This window comes from Neodiprion fabricii, chromosome 4, assembly GCF_021155785.1.
Source record: "Neodiprion fabricii isolate iyNeoFabr1 chromosome 4, iyNeoFabr1.1, whole genome shotgun sequence".
Classification (NCBI taxonomy): domain Eukaryota; kingdom Metazoa; phylum Arthropoda; class Insecta; order Hymenoptera; family Diprionidae; genus Neodiprion; species Neodiprion fabricii.
In genome coordinates this window covers 9,004,885-9,022,706 of record NC_060242.1, presented here as the reverse complement: position 1 = coordinate 9,022,706, position 17,822 = coordinate 9,004,885, and the positions used below count along the sequence as shown (strand labels likewise).

At 37.9% G+C, this 17,822-nt stretch overlaps 1 protein-coding gene across 4 annotated transcripts; it reads left to right on the top strand.

The window, feature by feature from the left end:
- The first annotated feature begins 1,357 nt into the window (after window positions 1-1,357).
- On the top strand, window positions 1,358-11,088 carry LOC124179917 (isovaleryl-CoA dehydrogenase, mitochondrial). 4 transcript variants are annotated; one of them, XM_046564791.1, is made up of 9 exons: window positions 1,358-1,543; window positions 4,451-4,540; window positions 5,221-5,442; window positions 7,816-8,143; window positions 8,247-8,340; window positions 8,529-8,619; window positions 8,834-9,002; window positions 9,766-9,963; window positions 10,865-11,088. In XM_046564791.1, exons 1-8 carry the CDS (start codon window positions 1,502-1,504, stop codon window positions 9,897-9,899), a joined length of 1,170 nt encoding a protein of 389 aa, XP_046420747.1. In that variant the 5' UTR covers window positions 1,358-1,501; the 3' UTR covers window positions 9,900-9,963; window positions 10,865-11,088. The 4 variants fall into 4 exon arrangements, with proteins under 4 accessions (XP_046420747.1, XP_046420746.1, XP_046420745.1 ...); XM_046564789.1 differs by lacking the exon at window positions 1,358-1,543 and adding an exon at window positions 2,529-3,102 and having other exon boundaries at window positions 9,803-9,963; XM_046564788.1 differs by lacking the exon at window positions 1,358-1,543 and adding an exon at window positions 2,684-3,102.
- Window positions 11,089-17,822: the final 6,734 nt, after the last annotated feature.

Genomic DNA, 17,822 nt, shown 5'->3' with positions numbered 1-17,822 from the left:
ACGTTTATAAACCTCTTATGTCTTTAGAAAGAATGAGGTTGCTGCGTTAACCAACATTATTGTAAAAACAGTCTTGTTTCAGACTTTGAACTGAAAACACGTTCTCAGCTATTAAAGCTTTTCCATAACATTTTATTTGCGCCTTTAATTGACTCTCTAAATAAGTTCGCGAACCCGTATTTATTTTGCAACGTCTTAAAACGTTACAATACTATAAATTTGCATCCAATTTCACCTCATCCCACATGAGTGTGACGAATTTGATTTGAAAATTTTTCAAGGCCCCAATAAACTTTTCGCCAATTCCAGCATCTAAGGGATATCTATTTAATAATGATTTTAACTTGCGAACGGATGATAATTGAAATTGCGATTGAAGCAACCGGTACCCTCTACCAGATGCTTTCATCCAGGAGAGTGATAGAAGCTTTTCCTCCAGAGTGAAGTGCCGTCCTCGCGGTGAGACACCGTTGTTTTTGAGCTGCATTCTGAAAAATATGAACTGTTTTTTAGTTAATTATCCCACGAATGCTTCAAGAGACCTGACCTTGCACAGTTTCATAGCTTGCTGCAGCAGGTCTGTGTGTGTTGAAGCTCGTTTTTTGTAAGTATTGACGGCAGCTCTCAAACCTCGAGCTTCCTTTATAGGGTACGTTTCTCTTTTTGGAAGACCCGATAAATGAGACCCTAGAGGACGTTTCCGTTTCCGTGAGACGGATACAGATTCGCCCTCCTTGGAGCTTCGTCACAGGTTCATCGCCTTGGTATAATGAAGGGGTGCTCAGCAAGCTCTGTCTCCAGAACAATTGTTCGACACATCTCAGAGCTTCTCGGAGACTCGTATACAGAAGAATCACCGTCATTCTCGACAGTACTAACCGGCAGCCGCAAACTCGGTAAAGTCGCCTCTTTCAGAGTACGGTTTGAGTTTGCGCCAAATAGTCAGTGGTGGAAAAATGCCTGTGACACACTCGATATTTGTTCAACTCCGCAACCCCTAGGTTACTTTGTTCAGGATTACCTAAACATTTCACCCGGAGATTAGCTTGGTTCACATTTTTCGGGATCCGGTTGGGTCTTTCTTTGCGAACATCTGACTCACACGTAAGCACCACTCATTTCCACAACGCAATGGGTTTTCTTACTGGAGCCATCGCAGACACAAACCGTTACTTTGACTCGGTAAATCTCAAATTTTTTACTCTTCGCAAGCCACTCCAAACACTACCGAATGCAACGCTTGCGAAATCGTAATGTTTACGCGTTCACTACATCACTGTCATGGCGGCTGAAATGACGCGTTGACCGCAGCACCACCGTACAGTGGGTCTAGGACTTACAAGGGGACGGCCCGACAGTTGTGATCGAGTCCGGAGCGTCCTTTTTTGACAGTGTAGGGTTCGGTCCCAAGTGTCACCCCCTGCCACCGTTCACCCTAGTGTGCCCGCGTTTTCGAACAATCGATCAAAATAATTTCTTGTGCCGAGTTTGAGCCTCAAATATGACACGTCGTAACGACGAGCGTGATAGCCCAGCGGTTAAGGTGATTGGCTAGTACTTTGCTGGTTGGAGGTTCAAGTCCTGCTCCCTGCACATTGATTGGCTTCGTCATTTTTAGGAAAACGATCCCGCGAATTTCAAAATTCACATCCTGACGAAATAGCATTCGTATGCGAAAGCAGTAACTTTCAACTCGGCAAATATTGATAATTTTGCTGTCAAAGTTCGCCGTTGACACCATGCAACCTTATAAACCATAACCGCTGAACACCGAAATGAAGCGGGTTGTCCTATTTTCATACTCGGGGTGAATTTCCGCATCGGTCGTGTGGTCACACTAGACGGCAGCGATGCGCGGTGATGCGCGGCGCACCGCTGACATATTCTTAACCTGAAATTCGCGTATAACCATCGTTCGGTTCTCTCGTACACAATCTTGTGTCAACATTTTATTGAAATCAATTACGGAACTCCTGAGAAAATGGGGATTTCTGATTTTTGCGCAACAAAACTGTACGAAACAAGCCATAAACAACAATTTTTTTTTTTTTCGACACTTTTCATTGGAACAGAAGAGGGTATAGGTTTATCAGTAGAAAGAAATGAAAAGAAGTTTTAGAAAATTTCTCTTTATGAGAAACAAAAAATCTTGTAAAAACTTTTTTAATTAAATAAATAAACTAGGAAAAATATAATCGTTCACTAAGAAAATAGAGAGGACGAATTATACGTTTGTCGCTAGAACGTTGAATTCGATTCATTTCTGGTAGAACCGGAAGCTCAAATTAAACGGCTCATGGCAATTTTTCATGCCTATCATGAATGGAAATCTACACTTTTTCCTAATGAACGATTATATTTTTCCGAGTTTATTTGTTCATTTAATCACATGTTAAGAAAATTCAGGTGCTTAACGAAAAAAATTTGCTTTAGGTCTGTATTTAAAAAAATTTTTTTTTTTTTTTTGTTAGTTCCTACTGATAAACCTATACTTTTTCCTTACTGACGAAAAGTGTCACGAAAAAAACTGTTTTTATGACTTATCTTACATCACCCAAGGTGATTAACAGTAAATGAAGGAAGCTTTTTAATTGAATTCCTCATAAGAATACCAGGAAATTAATTAAATGACGTTTTTTGCAAAAAAAAAAATCATGTGTTTTACAGTTGTACGAAGTAAGAAATGATATTCACAAAATTATTCTCTTTCGGGTAATACTATAGCATTCTATGGGTGAAAAAAAAAAATGGAGTCATGGGTTTCGTTCGGTGGTTGTGATAAACTGGAATTCTCCGTACACACAAGTACTTTGAAATTACGTCATACCCTTCGCTACGTCGTATGAGATAAATTCGACACAGTGTAATCAGTCTTATCGCAAGTCATTTACGGCTCACAGTTTGCTCACGAAGCATGCGAGTCAGTGGTACTGTAGATTAAGTGAAATAATTCCGTTTAATATGGCTATCAATGCAGTTTGTAAGGATTTTTTAAAAGTTACGAACTATTTTTGCAAATTATCAAAATACAATACACGTTTTTTATCAAAATACTATCCAATTGACGAACATATTTTCGGTCTCACCAATGGACAACAAGAGGTACGTTTACACTTAAGCATAAAATAATTCGAGCGCATATCGTGACCTAACCGTGACCTGCGCATCGACTTCTAAATTATGCAAAGGCCGATGATCAGACGATATTGGACTGGAATATGTGTCTGAATCAAATAAAATTCCTTATGCTACGTGAAATTGTAATGAAGCAACTAAGTAGATAAGGAAAAGCAAATAAACTTGACTTACAATTAGTCTATTTCGTCATGTTTGAACGTAACTCATGGATCGCCAAATATAATATTCTTGATAGTATATGTGGAGTAAAAAATTTGCATTAAAAATCAAACAATACCAGTTCAAAACTTATGACTCAATTTATTATAATTATAATTGTACGCATCATTACAGTTGCTGATTTTTAAAAACTGTTAATACGTTGTAAAGAAAACAGACGAAAGAAATCAGCTAAAGTCTGTGGACTTTAACAGTGTATATTAATGTTTAAAATATTATACACATCATAATATCAACCAATGCACCCACTAATATGCACGACATTGTATAAATTAAGGAGCAACGCTACTGTAGAAACCTAAAAATTTGACAATTTTTTATTAGTTTTCTCTTGATGGATGCAAAAGTAATAAGATAATAGTTCTTGAGGGAGTTATTGGGCATACATTTAACTATGTAGGAATTCGTCAGTTAGGGTCAATAAATGACATAATGTCCATTTCGCATTTTGTTTAAATTTAGGTTAAAGTTCAACGACAAATTCCTACATGGTTATCATTTCTGGGTCATGAACTTCAAATCGCATACATTTAAGTATAATACAAAAAATTATTGTCAACAAGTACTTAGAATTGGCGAAACTAGAGCCATTCGCGCGAAAAATGCGGCTCGCAGTGTAACTGGTGCAAAATTGAATCTGAAAATAAATTAAAAAACCATTTAATTTACATAGCTACACAAATAAGTGCCCGCTTCTGGTCGATAATTGAATATTTTCATTGGAATACTCACCAATTACACAATGATCGAAATTTTTTAAATCCCCTTGGTATTTCTGTAGCTAATAATATATAGATTCAGTGATTTTTAAAATTTGTATCCAGATTCAAATTTGCACCAGTTGTACTGCGTGCCGCAGAATTCAATACGACTCGCGAGAATGGCTCCAGTATCGCTATTTTTTAATACACGTGGATAGTGATTTTTTGTATTATACTTAAATATATAGCTAATAACTTTTTTAAATATTATCTTATTACTTTTTCTTCCATCAAAAAAAAAAAGTGATGAAAAAGTGCTTTCTTTTGGTTTTTGCAGTCGTTTTATAGAGGTACCTTAACTAATGTGAGCTTTCGTTTGTGTCTACAAATAGCTACGCACTCTAGCTTTCAACTTTGCACAAAAGGAACTTGCACCGAAGGCAGCTGAGATTGACGAGCAAAATTCATTTGCTGAACTCAGGGTGAGTAATCAAATACTGTGAAAACTCATCTACCAAGAAAAACAAGCCGGAAGGACTGTTTTTTCGCAATACTTTTCATCATCATGAAAAGGGAAGAGTCTGTCAGTCTGTGGGACAAATTTCCGCAATGATCTGAAAAATGGTGAAATGAAAAAAAAAATATTGAAAAACCAAAAATTTACAGCGTTTTTTAAAATAAATATATAAACTGGGAACATCGTAATCGTTTGTTCAGAAAAACTAATGAGGAGGAAAAAGTACAGATTTGTCGAGAAACATTGAAAATCGATTCATTTCCGGTAAAACCAGAAGTTCAAATTAAACGGGACATAGTCATTTTTCATCCCCATCATTTCATTGTAAAATCCTGTGAGTTTTAGTTTTTTCCATTGAGTCTTATCCGAGATCATCGCGGGAGTATATCGGACAGATCGGCATTTTTATTAAAAACCTGTCTTTCGGATTCTAAAGGTTCGAAAATGTAAAGATTCGTTGAAATTAGAAAAAGTGATTTTCGACCGAAATCAATGCCTTTCCTCTATCACCAAAGGTGATAAAAGTTAAAAATAATTATTTCACCGCATTGTTAGGGAAGCCTAACAGATTACAGAATGAATCGTTTGTTTCCATTTGTAAGGTATATTTCAAATGCTTTAATTTGTTCCTCAATAACGATTCAGGAGTTTTGGAAGGACTTGGGAAAATTGGGTCTGTTGGGCATCACGGCTAAAGAATGTTACGGTGGTACCGGAGGTGGATACCTTGACCACATAGTTATCATGGAGGAATTGAGCAGAGCTTCTTCGGCGATAGCGCTCAGTTATGGAGCCCACTCAAATTTGTGCTTGAACCAGATCCACAGAAATGGTACCGAGGAGCAAAAGCAAAAGTATCTACCCAAAGTAAGGACACATTATAAGCGTACGGTTGCAAATTATGAAGGTTTTCTATGACGGGAAAAACGAGAGTGTATGTTGTATAATAGTATAAATGACAAACCAGAAACGCGGATTATGTAAAGTTATTTTTGTCTTATTTTGATGTGTGCTATAATTTTCTAACCTTTTGTTTTTACTAAGGTGCTATAACCTTTATGATGGAAGACTGAATTACTGCTAATGAAGTGGACATAAATACAGGTTCATTGAGGATGTTTGGTTTTTACTAATCCTCATTTTTTTGAATGATTTTTTTTTCTTTTTGCTTCTCAAAGCTCTCGGTAATTCACAGTTCACGAATACGGGTTGCATTCATTACTTTTACTATCAAAAACCTTGTGCCAAGTACATTGAAATGGAAACTCCGGATATCAATTTAATTTACAGCTTTCAAACTACAAAATTCAAAAGATTCAGTAGAATCTCGCGCCAAGTACATGATTAAAACGTGTAAGAAGGGAATAAAGTCGACTTTTATTTCTGTGTTACATATAGGACTTTAGTTCTGACTCAACTCTAGCAACATTATTGATTTAAAAAGAGGGACGCGACATATCTTTCGCAATATTGGGTGTAACATTGAGAACGTAGATTAGTAGTGAAATAACTTATTTTCAAAAATGTATACAATTAGTATATGGGTGTTGGTCAGCGGGAACTGGGGCGAGGGAGTGGGTCCAAAGCTGTAGGCTCTGTTAAAAAAACATACATATATCTGATATGTTATTAAATAGAGCGAATGGGTCATTGAATATTACACAATCATGGAATATCAATATCTATTCTGACACGTAAACCCTTCTTTAATCAAATTTCAAGGAATGTAATAAATTTCAACTTTGTTCATCGAAATGTTACAAGTTTGTTGAGAACTTTCAAAATTTCGGATTAAAATTCATTATATCAAATTCTTTTATTTGTGCATAAATGTGATCATTTTAGCAGTTTGAATACTACGGTATTATTGGAAGTTTATAACAAAGCATATGGCCGGTTTTGACAAGTTTTTGAATTCCTACCCGCGTCCCAACAACGTTCAATATACGTAACGAAAAAGAGAGAAAACTGTAAAAACAATTTGCGGTATATTGTAACGGACAGCTGATCGAGGTCACCATCGACATCAGCAATGCCCATACATACAAAAAATCACAACAACAACAAACGGTGACCGACGCCTCGTTGACAACACTGACTCGAAGATCCTCCGGAAAGGTCATGAATAAGGAGGAGACGACGACGATTCAGCGGGATGGGAAATCGGGGCGAGTATAAATAGGAGAACCGCGGAGAACATCGTCGGCAGTTGACCGACATAGTGCCAAACTGACTCACAAGTTAGGGATAGACTTTGTAAAAGAGCGGTTGTTCAGCAAAACGCCGAACTGTCTTACCCAGGTTTTTGATAGCGAAGTGTTCCTCGTCCGGAGCTTCAGCAAATTGTGATACGGAACTTCAAGCAAAGCGCTTAGTTCCGACTTAGAGATACATGAGTTTAAGTAGAATCCACGATAGCACGGGATGTCTAAAGCGATAGGAACTATTTCATAAGAGCTTAGAATATAAAATTTAAGCCATGAAAACAACCAGGAGCAGAACCTAGAAATTCTTGCAATATTATTTTATTGTATATTTTTTGTTTGTTAATTTTCACGGTTAGCTTTTAGAATTTAGATAGTTTGAGCACTTAGCGCAACACTGTAATGATTTCTTTCAATTGAAACTTACTTTGGTTAATTACCACAAATTTGTACAACGAGTCTGTTTCTCTGTCCTACACTGTTTGTTTATTCAGAATTTCACTTTGTGTCAAAAACCGACAGGCAGCCAAGGTTGTCCCTGGTCTGCAGGATCGGCGTTGTATTTGGGTGATCAACCCAAAACTAGAAGTAGGAAGGCGACTCTGTTTACTCCGAGTTCGCAGTCAGAAGGGAGCACCGGGAAATCCGTGACTCCAAGCAGGTGACAGACCCCTCAGTCTCTTGTCTCCGATCGGTAGCAAAAGCGACACAGTTCTTGTCTTACGTAAGGGAACATAAGAAGGACGTGCTTGTTCATAAACCAAGGCGGTCCGTATAGCTAATTGATTCAGGGTGTTTTTGCGTCGGAAAGACCAACCTTCCGTTTGCCCATCAGAGGGAGTCCTTTATATCATCCATATTCACCTTAATTTCAGGGGTTAAGGCAAAAGAACTACACAATACGGAGGTTTCCTCATAGGTAAAAACCTCAAGAAAACCGCACACGTTGTAATATATAGTATATATTAAATATATATTATATATAATTCATTCTCAGATTCTACTCTACTTAACCACAGTTTATTGCGGCTTACAGTTGTGTAGCGGCGAACATGTAGGTGCCTTGGCGATGTCGGAATCAGGATCAGGCTCTGATGTAGTGTCAATGAAGCTACGTGCAGAAAAGAAGGGCGACTACTACATTTTGAACGGAAATAAATTTTGGATTACTAACGGGCCGGATGCAGATACATTGGTCGTTTACGGAAGGACGGATTTCACCACTGAAAAACCACAACATGGAATAACTGCGTTTATCATCGAAAAGGAAATGGAAGGCTTCAGTACTGCCCAAAAGTTGAACAAGCTGGGAATGCGAGGATCAAATACAGCCGAACTAGTATTCGAAAACTGCAAAGTTCCTAGTAATTATTACATTCTCAACATTTTATCGCATAAAGTGTTCAAAATATACAAATGCAAAAAAAAAAAATTCCTACTCGAAATTATTCTTATATTTTTCCACAGCTAGCAATATTCTCGGCGAATTAAATAAAGGGATTTACGTACTGTTTAGTGGACTCGACCTAGAACGCTTGGTACTTGCAGCTGGACCTGTCGGGTAAGAAATGATCACTAACAAGTCTGTACATCTATGTCATACAGCCAACATTCTGAGCATAACATAAGCAATCATTTTCTAAAAAATCCAAAGATCTCTTTTTTGTTATTACAAGGTTAGAAAAAAAACATTATTGCAAAATATTCAAATTAACAATTTCTTTTTTAAGAATTGATTCTTTCATATAGGATTATGCAAGCCTGCTGTGACATTGCTTTTGAATATGCGCATAACAGAAAGCAATTTGGGCAACGAATTGGCGAGTTTCAATTTATTCAGGTCAGTAATATAAAAATTAATGAAAATCTTCTAGTCTCAGTCAGATATTTTAATAAATTCCTCTTGTAACATGCACACATTTGATGGTGTTTGTTGTTTTCCTCATTGTTTTTTTTTTTTCATTCTTTATTGTGAACAAAAACAAACAATACTGTAGCACGTCTCTAAATTAATGTATCGTTTCTGCGCTGTTATCACTTGATAATTTTTATAGGGGAAAATTGCAGATATGTACACCAGCCTGAGCACAAGCAGAAGTTACTTATATTCAGTAGGACGAGCTTGTGATTCAGGTCACGTAAACCGAAAAGACTGTGCAGGCGTGATTTTATACTGCGCGGAAAGAGCAACGCAAGTTGCTTTAGATGCGGTACAAATTCTTGGTAATTTTATTTATTTATTTCACTATCAACAATCAGATGAACCCAACTTCGCTAGTCCTCGCAACTCATTCAGATGATGTTTTCCAAATAAAGCTTTCGCACGGAAAACCAGTGCTCGGTCTTGGGTCTGAAGTTTGACTCATTATAAATTAACGAAAGAATTTCAAGCACTTATCAAATTCTGTACCTTCATGTAGATCTCAAAACCAAACCACAAAACTATGCATGCTCTTGGATTTTGGGCTAAAAGTAGTCAACGAAAGAAAGGTATAGAAATACACATGAATACGAAATTGTGTGATGATTTTATAACAACTGAAGCAGATTATAATATTCTCAGCGAAAATAATTAGTAGGACAATACATTTAAGAATACGTTATTGCCATCATCCCAGATAACGAAGCATGTCTGTTCAAAAAGTCTGCTTCGCTTGCTGCGATTATTGTTGCGTTTGTACCAAAAATTTGCGCGGAACAATTTTTGTGCAGCAAATCTACAGTAATAATTGTTTGCGATTTTGATTCACAGGAAGACATGCTTGCATTTACCAGATTTTTTTTTTCAGCTTTTGCTTAGAATGATTTGCTTGAATTTTAATAGCTGTTTCAGCTGTATAGCTGAATTTTAATACTTTGCTGTAATATTAATAGCAATGCTTTATAACCATTGATGTCTTTTTGTTGTAAAATTTACACGCGCGTTGTTATCTGGGATGTGGATGGAAGTTTACACGTAATACAAATTTGGAAACAATTGCAACAGGTGGAAATGGATATATAAATGATTATCCGACCGGTAGGCTGCTACGTGATGCTAAACTGTACGAAATCGGGGCTGGCACAAGTGAAGTACGGAGAATGGTAATTGCCAGATCCATCACCGAAGAATACTCCTAGGCTTATTCAAGATTATAGATGTTCACTGTCATTGTTCAGCACGGAAATTGTGGCTCACAACAAGGTATACATCGAACACTTAATTAAGAGTCACAACGTTACCTTTCCATTTTTGCGATACCTGTATATACTTACAAGTGATTTACGTGAAGTGAGTTCTCGGTCATTAGAATTTACATTAGTTAAGGATGGAACTATATTTTGGGCGTTGTAACCGTCATTTTATTTGGCGTAAGATAACATTTGTTATGCACTGAGCACCGAAAATCAGTGTAAGGCTTGAATAAAATCGCTAGTGTCATGTTATATACACTGTAAAGAATGATTGTGAGTTTACTACATATTGACTGTACAAAAGAGTTGCAAATTTACAAATTCGGTGCAGTGACGTAAATTAATATGTATTTGTCTTAGACATACAACGACAAATTTTGGGTTTTATTAAAATTTATAGGAAAAACACAAAAAAGGAATTTGAATTTACTAAACTGTGTAGTAAATTTATTGTATTTGTAAATGGAACAAACAGTAGATGTATGGTGAATTCACCGTTTAGTATCCGAATAAAACTTCCAATACCGTGTAGGAAGTTCCATACAGAAATTTACAACACTGTAGTTTTGCGCCAAAGGTCCAATGCATCTGACAAATATTTTAAGAAGTAATGGTTGATGCAACACCTGCTTGGAAAGTTTTATTTTCGAAATCTGTGAAGCCTGCGTACATGCTCCATTTTCGAATAGTGCTATTAGGCAATGTTGGGGCGTGCGCATAACTGAAATGCTGTATTTACCAAACTAGAGCCCACTTTAGCACATCCACATTTCAAATATTTGAATTTGATACATTATAGCATTGAGAATAAGTTTTCTGCGCCCAATTTTATGTATTGTTAGTGGCACCTTAAATATTTCTTAAATCGAATTTTCCTTCACGGATCTTACTAAAAATACTATGTGTTACAGGTACAGATGAGCGGTATCTGACTCGTGTGATTACAGTACTTGCCGTGGGTTATACTGCATTTATCACACTACACTTATCGCCAATTGCCCACTTTCTGCAGATGTAACACAGCACATCATTTTTGCAACACCTGTAAATGGAGGTTTAATTTCAGAATCATTTTTAAAAAACTCAGAAGTATTATAAACAACTGATATTCAAATAAATACGTGTTTCAAGTAAATGTCTATACAGTCGCAGTAAAGTAAGCACCACTGATCTCTATAGGCTCACTCCGGGCCACCATTTACATTATGTATTTTACCAACAACTATCTTTATAGTTTTTCGAAGTAACATGTTTATATCCAGAGAAAACGATGTATACAGTGTTGAAAAAAACCTCTCCTACGCGGAAAACATGTTTATGGCGCCGTTCATCAAACTCCCACTCAAATATGGGGGTACTGATGTGTATACTGTACACTGGATAGGGTAGGCACGGTCTTTTTCCCACCGCTAGCTGTAACGATAGGAAACTCGAAGCGTGTGGCAATTTGACGCATTATGGCGGCAAATTTGAACAGTAGTAGCTGAACTGCGCGTATTATATTAGCCCTAAAAGTTGAGTAATTAATAGTTTGGATCGTATTCATTTATAATCATTATCTATAAACATAATTTGATGTAAAGGAATCCAATTTGACACGCATTTGTACGTATTTATGATCAAATTATTTTAACGAATGCATGGTAAATTTCAGTGTGGGGAAATGGAATACTAGACTAAAGAGAATGTTAGTTTTTCAATTGAATAAAATTAGTGTTACTGAGAAAAGAAAAATTTCAATCATATGAAATTATTGTTGTTAAAAAAGAAAAATTGCATTTTCACCACGATTTTTTACCGCAGTAACAGCAGGCCATAACCATTTTGATGCACTGTTCTTTTTACCTTCTTTATTCCTCTCTAGCCATTACACGCATCCTAACGGTTGTGGCCAAGAAGGAAGAGGGGAGGAGACATGGGATGGATATTAAAATAAAGCCTTCTGAAATTTAAAATCAAAACTCGGAAACTAGTTTCACAGTTAAAGAGTTCTCGTGCTAAACATTGTTGAGGCTGATTGAGACGATGGTTGAGGTTACATTGCTTACCGTACATGGTCTAAAATATACTCATTTGTTTCTTGCCATGAATTTTGTTCTGTAAACGCACGTATAAAAGAATGTGTAATCATTTTTTCAGTAATATTAAAATTTTAGTACGCGTGTAACGACTTCAAATTTCCAATGCAACATACGATATCAGCGCTGCGGGCAGCCCTATCCGTACTACAAACTTTCGATCAGAATGTGGTCCACCTTTGCTATCGGAAAGTGTCCGGAATTATGTCTCCTTCCCTCTTCCTTCCTAGTTGTCAAGCAACGACGTACACAAGATCTTACCATACAAAAGAAGTACGACCCGGTGATTTCCCGTTGCAGTTCAATTTGGCTTACAGGAATATACTGTAACGTTTTCAGACGTTGCAAAATAAATATGAATTCGCGAGCTTATTTAGTGAGTCAAATTAAAGGCGCAAATAAAGTGTTATGGAAAAGCTTTGATAGCAGAGAACGTGTTTCTAGTTTAAAGTTTGAAACAAGACTGTTTTTACAATAATGTTGGTTGACGCAGCAACCTTATTCTTTTTAAAGACATAAGAGGTTTACTAACTTCTTTTATCTGTGATGACTACTAGATCATTAGAAGGGGGAAGACGGGTGATTTTACCCTTTGTAACAATACGATAACGAGGGATAATACAGGCCATACGATAAAAAAAAAATTACAAGAATACGATTTTAAAGCGGTTTAATAAATTAATTTGGGTACGAAAAACGGTATCTATGCAGAGAGAGCAGAAAGAAATAAGTATACAATATATCCAAAGATTGATAATGATGTTAGTAAGTGATAGGATAACCCTCACAAGTTATTGTCTTATTGCGAAAAGAGATTGCTGGTACGCTATTGTTCTTCAGTCTTACTCAAAATGTTGACTTATCAAAAGCGTTTTGCTTCGAAGTGATTTGAACGTATAATCCGGATTTAGCAAGGCGTCCAAAAGCATTTTTTTACAGTATAAACCCACTGTATCCATTTTTCAGCCACATCTGGATTATTTCTCAATGGGAATCTGTAGAAGAAAATAGTTAACCTATAAACTAACCCACCACCAGATTTTATTTAATCAAACTAAAATAACGATTAATAAATTAAAGTATCATACACAGCTTACATGTGAAAACTCTCCCGAATTTTTACCGGTTCACGTTAAACAAATTACACAAACTCCCATTATCACGATAATAGCACGATTGTTATTGATCAAAGCTTGTTTGTAAAACTGTTCCAAAATTTGAAATATTCGCGGCTGACAACGCGCGTCGCGCATTGAATTCGTGCGCTTTTGGGCTTAGTTAATGGCATCGTTTCTCGGTTCAATTGATTCAATTCGAAATTACGGCCAAAGTCTTATCTGCCATCTAGTTAATATATTGTTACATAGGGTAAAATCACCCGTTTTACCTGCCTTTGTAATGATCTAGTAGTCAACATGTAAAAGCACTCAGATGTTATCCAAATGAATAAGGTTGCTGTATCAACATTATTGTGAAAACAGTCTTATTCCAGACGTAAAACGGAAAACACGTACTTTGTCATTCAAGTATTTTCATCACATTTTCAAAGCATTTTGATTGAAATTCAGTCAAGCTCGCGAACCTGTATTCTACTCTCCAAAAGTTACACCGGTGTCAGAAGTGGGATCTTTGAGCTTTTCTCGCGATTTCAGCTCAGTGCGCGATTATTAATTATAAGCATCAGTCGTTCAAAACGCTTACGCCGACGAGAGAGTTGTGGTGATGACCCCTCATTGACGGGTCCACAACTCCCTGAGGCAGTTCTTACAGCTCCAGAAGTCCCTGTTCCTACGCCATTGGTGACCCCCGTTGCTGCACCTCCAACGACCACCGTCACTGCACTGGACCTACTCAAGGTCCTCCAGAGACAACAGAAAGCCGCTGAAAGACAACAACTCATCGCGGCTCAACAGCAACAACAACTTCTTGGTCTACTCCAAGAACAACAAGATCAACGGAAACAGTCGGAAACCCAGTTCTACGATCTACTCCGAACAACGGTGACAACATTCCAGTCCTTGCATCGGGTGAACGGCTCGGGAGAACCTGTAGATACCCCTCAGACTTCTCTTGTTCCAACTCTAAGAATCACCTCTATCCAGAATGATCCAAGGTCTGTTCATTTTTCTCAAAATGTAAAAGCTACGCCAGTAACTAGACTAAGGATACGGGAGAAGGCCGCTTTTAATGTACCTTCCTCTCGTCCAGAAGTTCGAGACGGCCGCATCGTGAATGCGATGCGTGACGCCCCACAAAATAATTTACAACAATCTTTCCTCAGCCTCCGTGAAGGCTACCTCGAAACTTGTCCAAATCCTATTAGAGCTCCTCTTTTGCAAGGAACTAGATCTCTAGCTTTGGTTAGACCCCCTACATTCGACGGACAGATTTTGAAAATCAGTTTGAAATAGCCGCTATCCATAATAATTGAAATTCATCGTCATTAAAAGCAACAAATCTTGCATTGAGCTTACGAGATCCGGCAATTTCTGTCCTATCAACCTTATCTCCATCAGAGAGGTTAGATTATAACAGGTTGAGTTCCACTCTGAGACTTAAGTACGGTAGCGAATACCCTAAAGAACTATACCTGACCCAGCTTCAAAACAAACGACAGAAACGTGACGAGGACTTAGCGTCAAGATATAGACCGATTAGCTAAGACAGCTATCCCTGACGGTGACAGTTTGAGAGACTTCATAGCGGTAGAAGCTTTTATCAAAGCGATTAGTGATCCCGAAATAAGACTAGCGGTCAGTACTTCAGGAATTACCACACTAGGAGAGGCTATTATTAAAGCCCTTGAAATAGAAGCATTAAGAAAACAACACTTAGGTATTCCCAAAATTCGCCAGGTTGAGGGTACGAAAGATACCTCACCAAAGCAGCCAAAAACCGACTCAGGAAAGACTAAACCCAATAACCTAAAGTACTATAAAAATAATAGAAATCAGAACAATCGCGGTTCTCGAAATGTCAGACGTGAAACTGCTAATGGCAGTACCATAGATAAACCTATTTTAAACTGTTTTGCTTGCAAAACAAAAGGACATGATGCCAATCGTTGTTTTACTCTAAAAAAACTTTTCGGAGAGTCCTCGCAAAACTCGAGTTCCAATACTTAAAATTAGTATAATAGAGATACAACTAGTAGGAAAGAAAATCATCAAACGTCTTCGTCACCCGAAACCGGTATAAAAATCTAATTTCGAATGATTTGGCAGGGCGAAAATCATTGCGAATTGTCGATAGCGAAAGCCCTTTAAATGAGCAGTTTTTAATCAGGAGTCTAAGACAGTCTGGTCTTTACGTGCACGGTACCGTAAATGGTGTCGATTGTTCGAAAAATTAACGACGGAGCCAGGAATTGAACCTGGCGTCTAGAGATGCTTGACCGGAGCCTTACTCCACTAGACCACCTAGCCGCCCTGACTCTGTTGTCGTTAATTTCTTTCTTCACCAGTGAGTTCAAATTTGTTTTCTTGTGCTTGGTATGTGTGACTAGAATGTTTTCGTTTTTTGAGCACCCGATGTAAGAATGTATGTAGATGAATGTTTACATGTTGGAATCTTACGCTTCCGATGGGAAGCCACGTAAGACGGGCAACGCCGTATAACATTCATCTACATACATTCTTACACCGGTTGCTCAAGAGACGAAAACGTTCTATTCGATGTCGATTGTTTCTGGGTAATAGACACCGCACCGGTACGAAAGTGACCGAGATTCGATCGGGTCTCTTTAAATCCAATGACCAGATTGTTCCCTCTTTGTCCCTGCGAACAGCCACTGGAGAGACGACCTCGGTTTTAAGATAAGTTACTGTGCAAATTCGATACCTTTTCGAATGTATCGACTCTTCACATAAAGTTTTTATAGCGGATAAAGATGGAGGTATTTTGGGAATAGACCTTCTTACAGCTCATAACTGTATTATCTCGACTAAGAAATTCACTAGGTTCGAACAATCGCGAAATAGCTCTCTGTACAAATAGGAACGGAATTTATTGGACTCCTCCTAGAATTCGAGAATTAGAACTTTCTCAAGACGAATCTCAACATCAATTTCCTTTACATTTACAAAACCTTGTTGAAAAATCTTCTACCACGTTAGATTCGACCCAGATAGAATCGTTTAGGTCTCTTTTACTAGAGTTTTCAGATTCTTTCGCCAGAAATAGTGGTGATAAGGGTCAATGTACTTCCGTCAAGCACAAGATCGACGTTGGAGAAAATCATCCGATAAAACAGGCTCCTCGGAGACTCGCTCTCAACGCCCGAGAAGAGGTGAAGAAGCCTGTGGACGACATGCTAACGAACGATGTGATTGAACCATTGTCTAGTCCCTGGGCCTCACCAATCGTCCTTGTTAACAAAAAGGACGGATCCAAACGGTTTTGCATCGATTACAGGAAGCTGAACGACATAACGAAGAAAGATTCTTACCCTCTACCCAGAATCGACGAGACACTCAACCTGATAGCTGGTGCAACTTGGTTCAGCACCATAGATCTACAAAGCGGATACTGGCGGGTCGAAATGGATCCTCTAGATAAAGAAAAAACAGCTTTTGTTACGGGTTTAGGAGGATTATGGCAGTGCAAGGTTATGCCGTTTGGTTTAAGTAATACCCCGGCTACCTTTGAACGAATGATGGAGGCTGTTCTCCATAGGCTCACTGGCAAAATATGCCTCGTTTATTTAGACGATATGTCCGACATTGGCAAGAACTTTGAAGAAGAAGTTCAAAATCTCAAACAAGTCTTCGCCAGGCTGAAGCAAGCAGGCCTAAAAATGAGCCCGAAAAAATGCAATTTGTTCCAGAAGGAAGTAGGCTTCCTCGGACATATCCTCTCAGCACAAGGTGTGAAGACCGACCCATCTAAAATCGAGAAGGTTTCTTCTTGGCCGACACCTAAGAATAAAGAACTAATTCAAAGCTTTTTAGGCCTTTGTACGTATTACAGAAGATTTGTAAAAGGTTTCGCTAGTACAGCTAAACCTCTCCATCATTTGACATGAATCAAGATTCCTTTTGACTGGACCCCGAAATGCGAAGAAGCTTTCAAGAAATTAAAAGAAAATCTTATTTCTTCGCCGATTTTAGCGTATCCACAGGTCGAACTTCCTTTTACTTTAGATACGGATGCCTCTCTTTCAGGAATAGGTGGGGTTCTGTCACAAATTCAGGGAGGTCAGGAGAGAGTGATAAGCTATTTCAGCAGAGTTTTGAATAAAACTGAGAGGAATTATTGTGTCACTCGTAGAAAACTTTTAGCTGTTGTTAAGACCGTAGTACATTTTCATCATTATCTGTACGGTAGGAGATTTTTGATACGAACAGATCATGCTTCTCTTAGGTGGTTACTTTCGTTTAAATTCCCCGAAGGTCAGGTAGCTAGATGGTTATAAAGGCTTGGACAGTACGATTTTGACATTCGTCATCGAGCATGAATTCATTATGGAAACGCCGATGCTCTCTCTCGAAGACCCTGCGAAGAAATGCCAGAGTGTAAACAGTGTGCACGATTAGAGAAAAACCGAGACCCCTCTCTTTTAATACGAAAGATTTCTCTTGAAAATAACCTGGAGGAATGGAGAAAATCACAACAAGAGGACGACACTTTGACTCAAGTTAAGTCCTGGAAGGAAGCGGAAACTCGCCCGAACTGGCAGGATATATCCTTAGCCGAGCCAGATTTGAAAATTTATTGGGCTCAATGGGACTCTATCCTTTTAATTGACAGAATTTTATACCGAAAATGGGAATCTGCGGACTTGAAAGAAATC

What these genes read in the sequence shown, in the direction of transcription:
- LOC124179917 (XM_046564788.1), top strand. Translation starts at nt 2,962, where the DNA reads ATGGCTATCAATGCAGTTTGTAAGGATTTTTTAAAAGTTACGAACTAT. An exon ending in TCACCAATGGACAACAAGAG is followed by an intron (nt 3,103 to 4,450) that starts GTACGTTTACAC and finishes GTCTACAAATAG; the next exon opens with CTACGCACTCTAGCTTTCAA. An exon ending in CGAAAACTGCAAAGTTCCTA is followed by an intron (nt 8,144 to 8,246) that starts GTAATTATTACA and finishes ATTTTTCCACAG; the next exon opens with CTAGCAATATTCTCGGCGAA.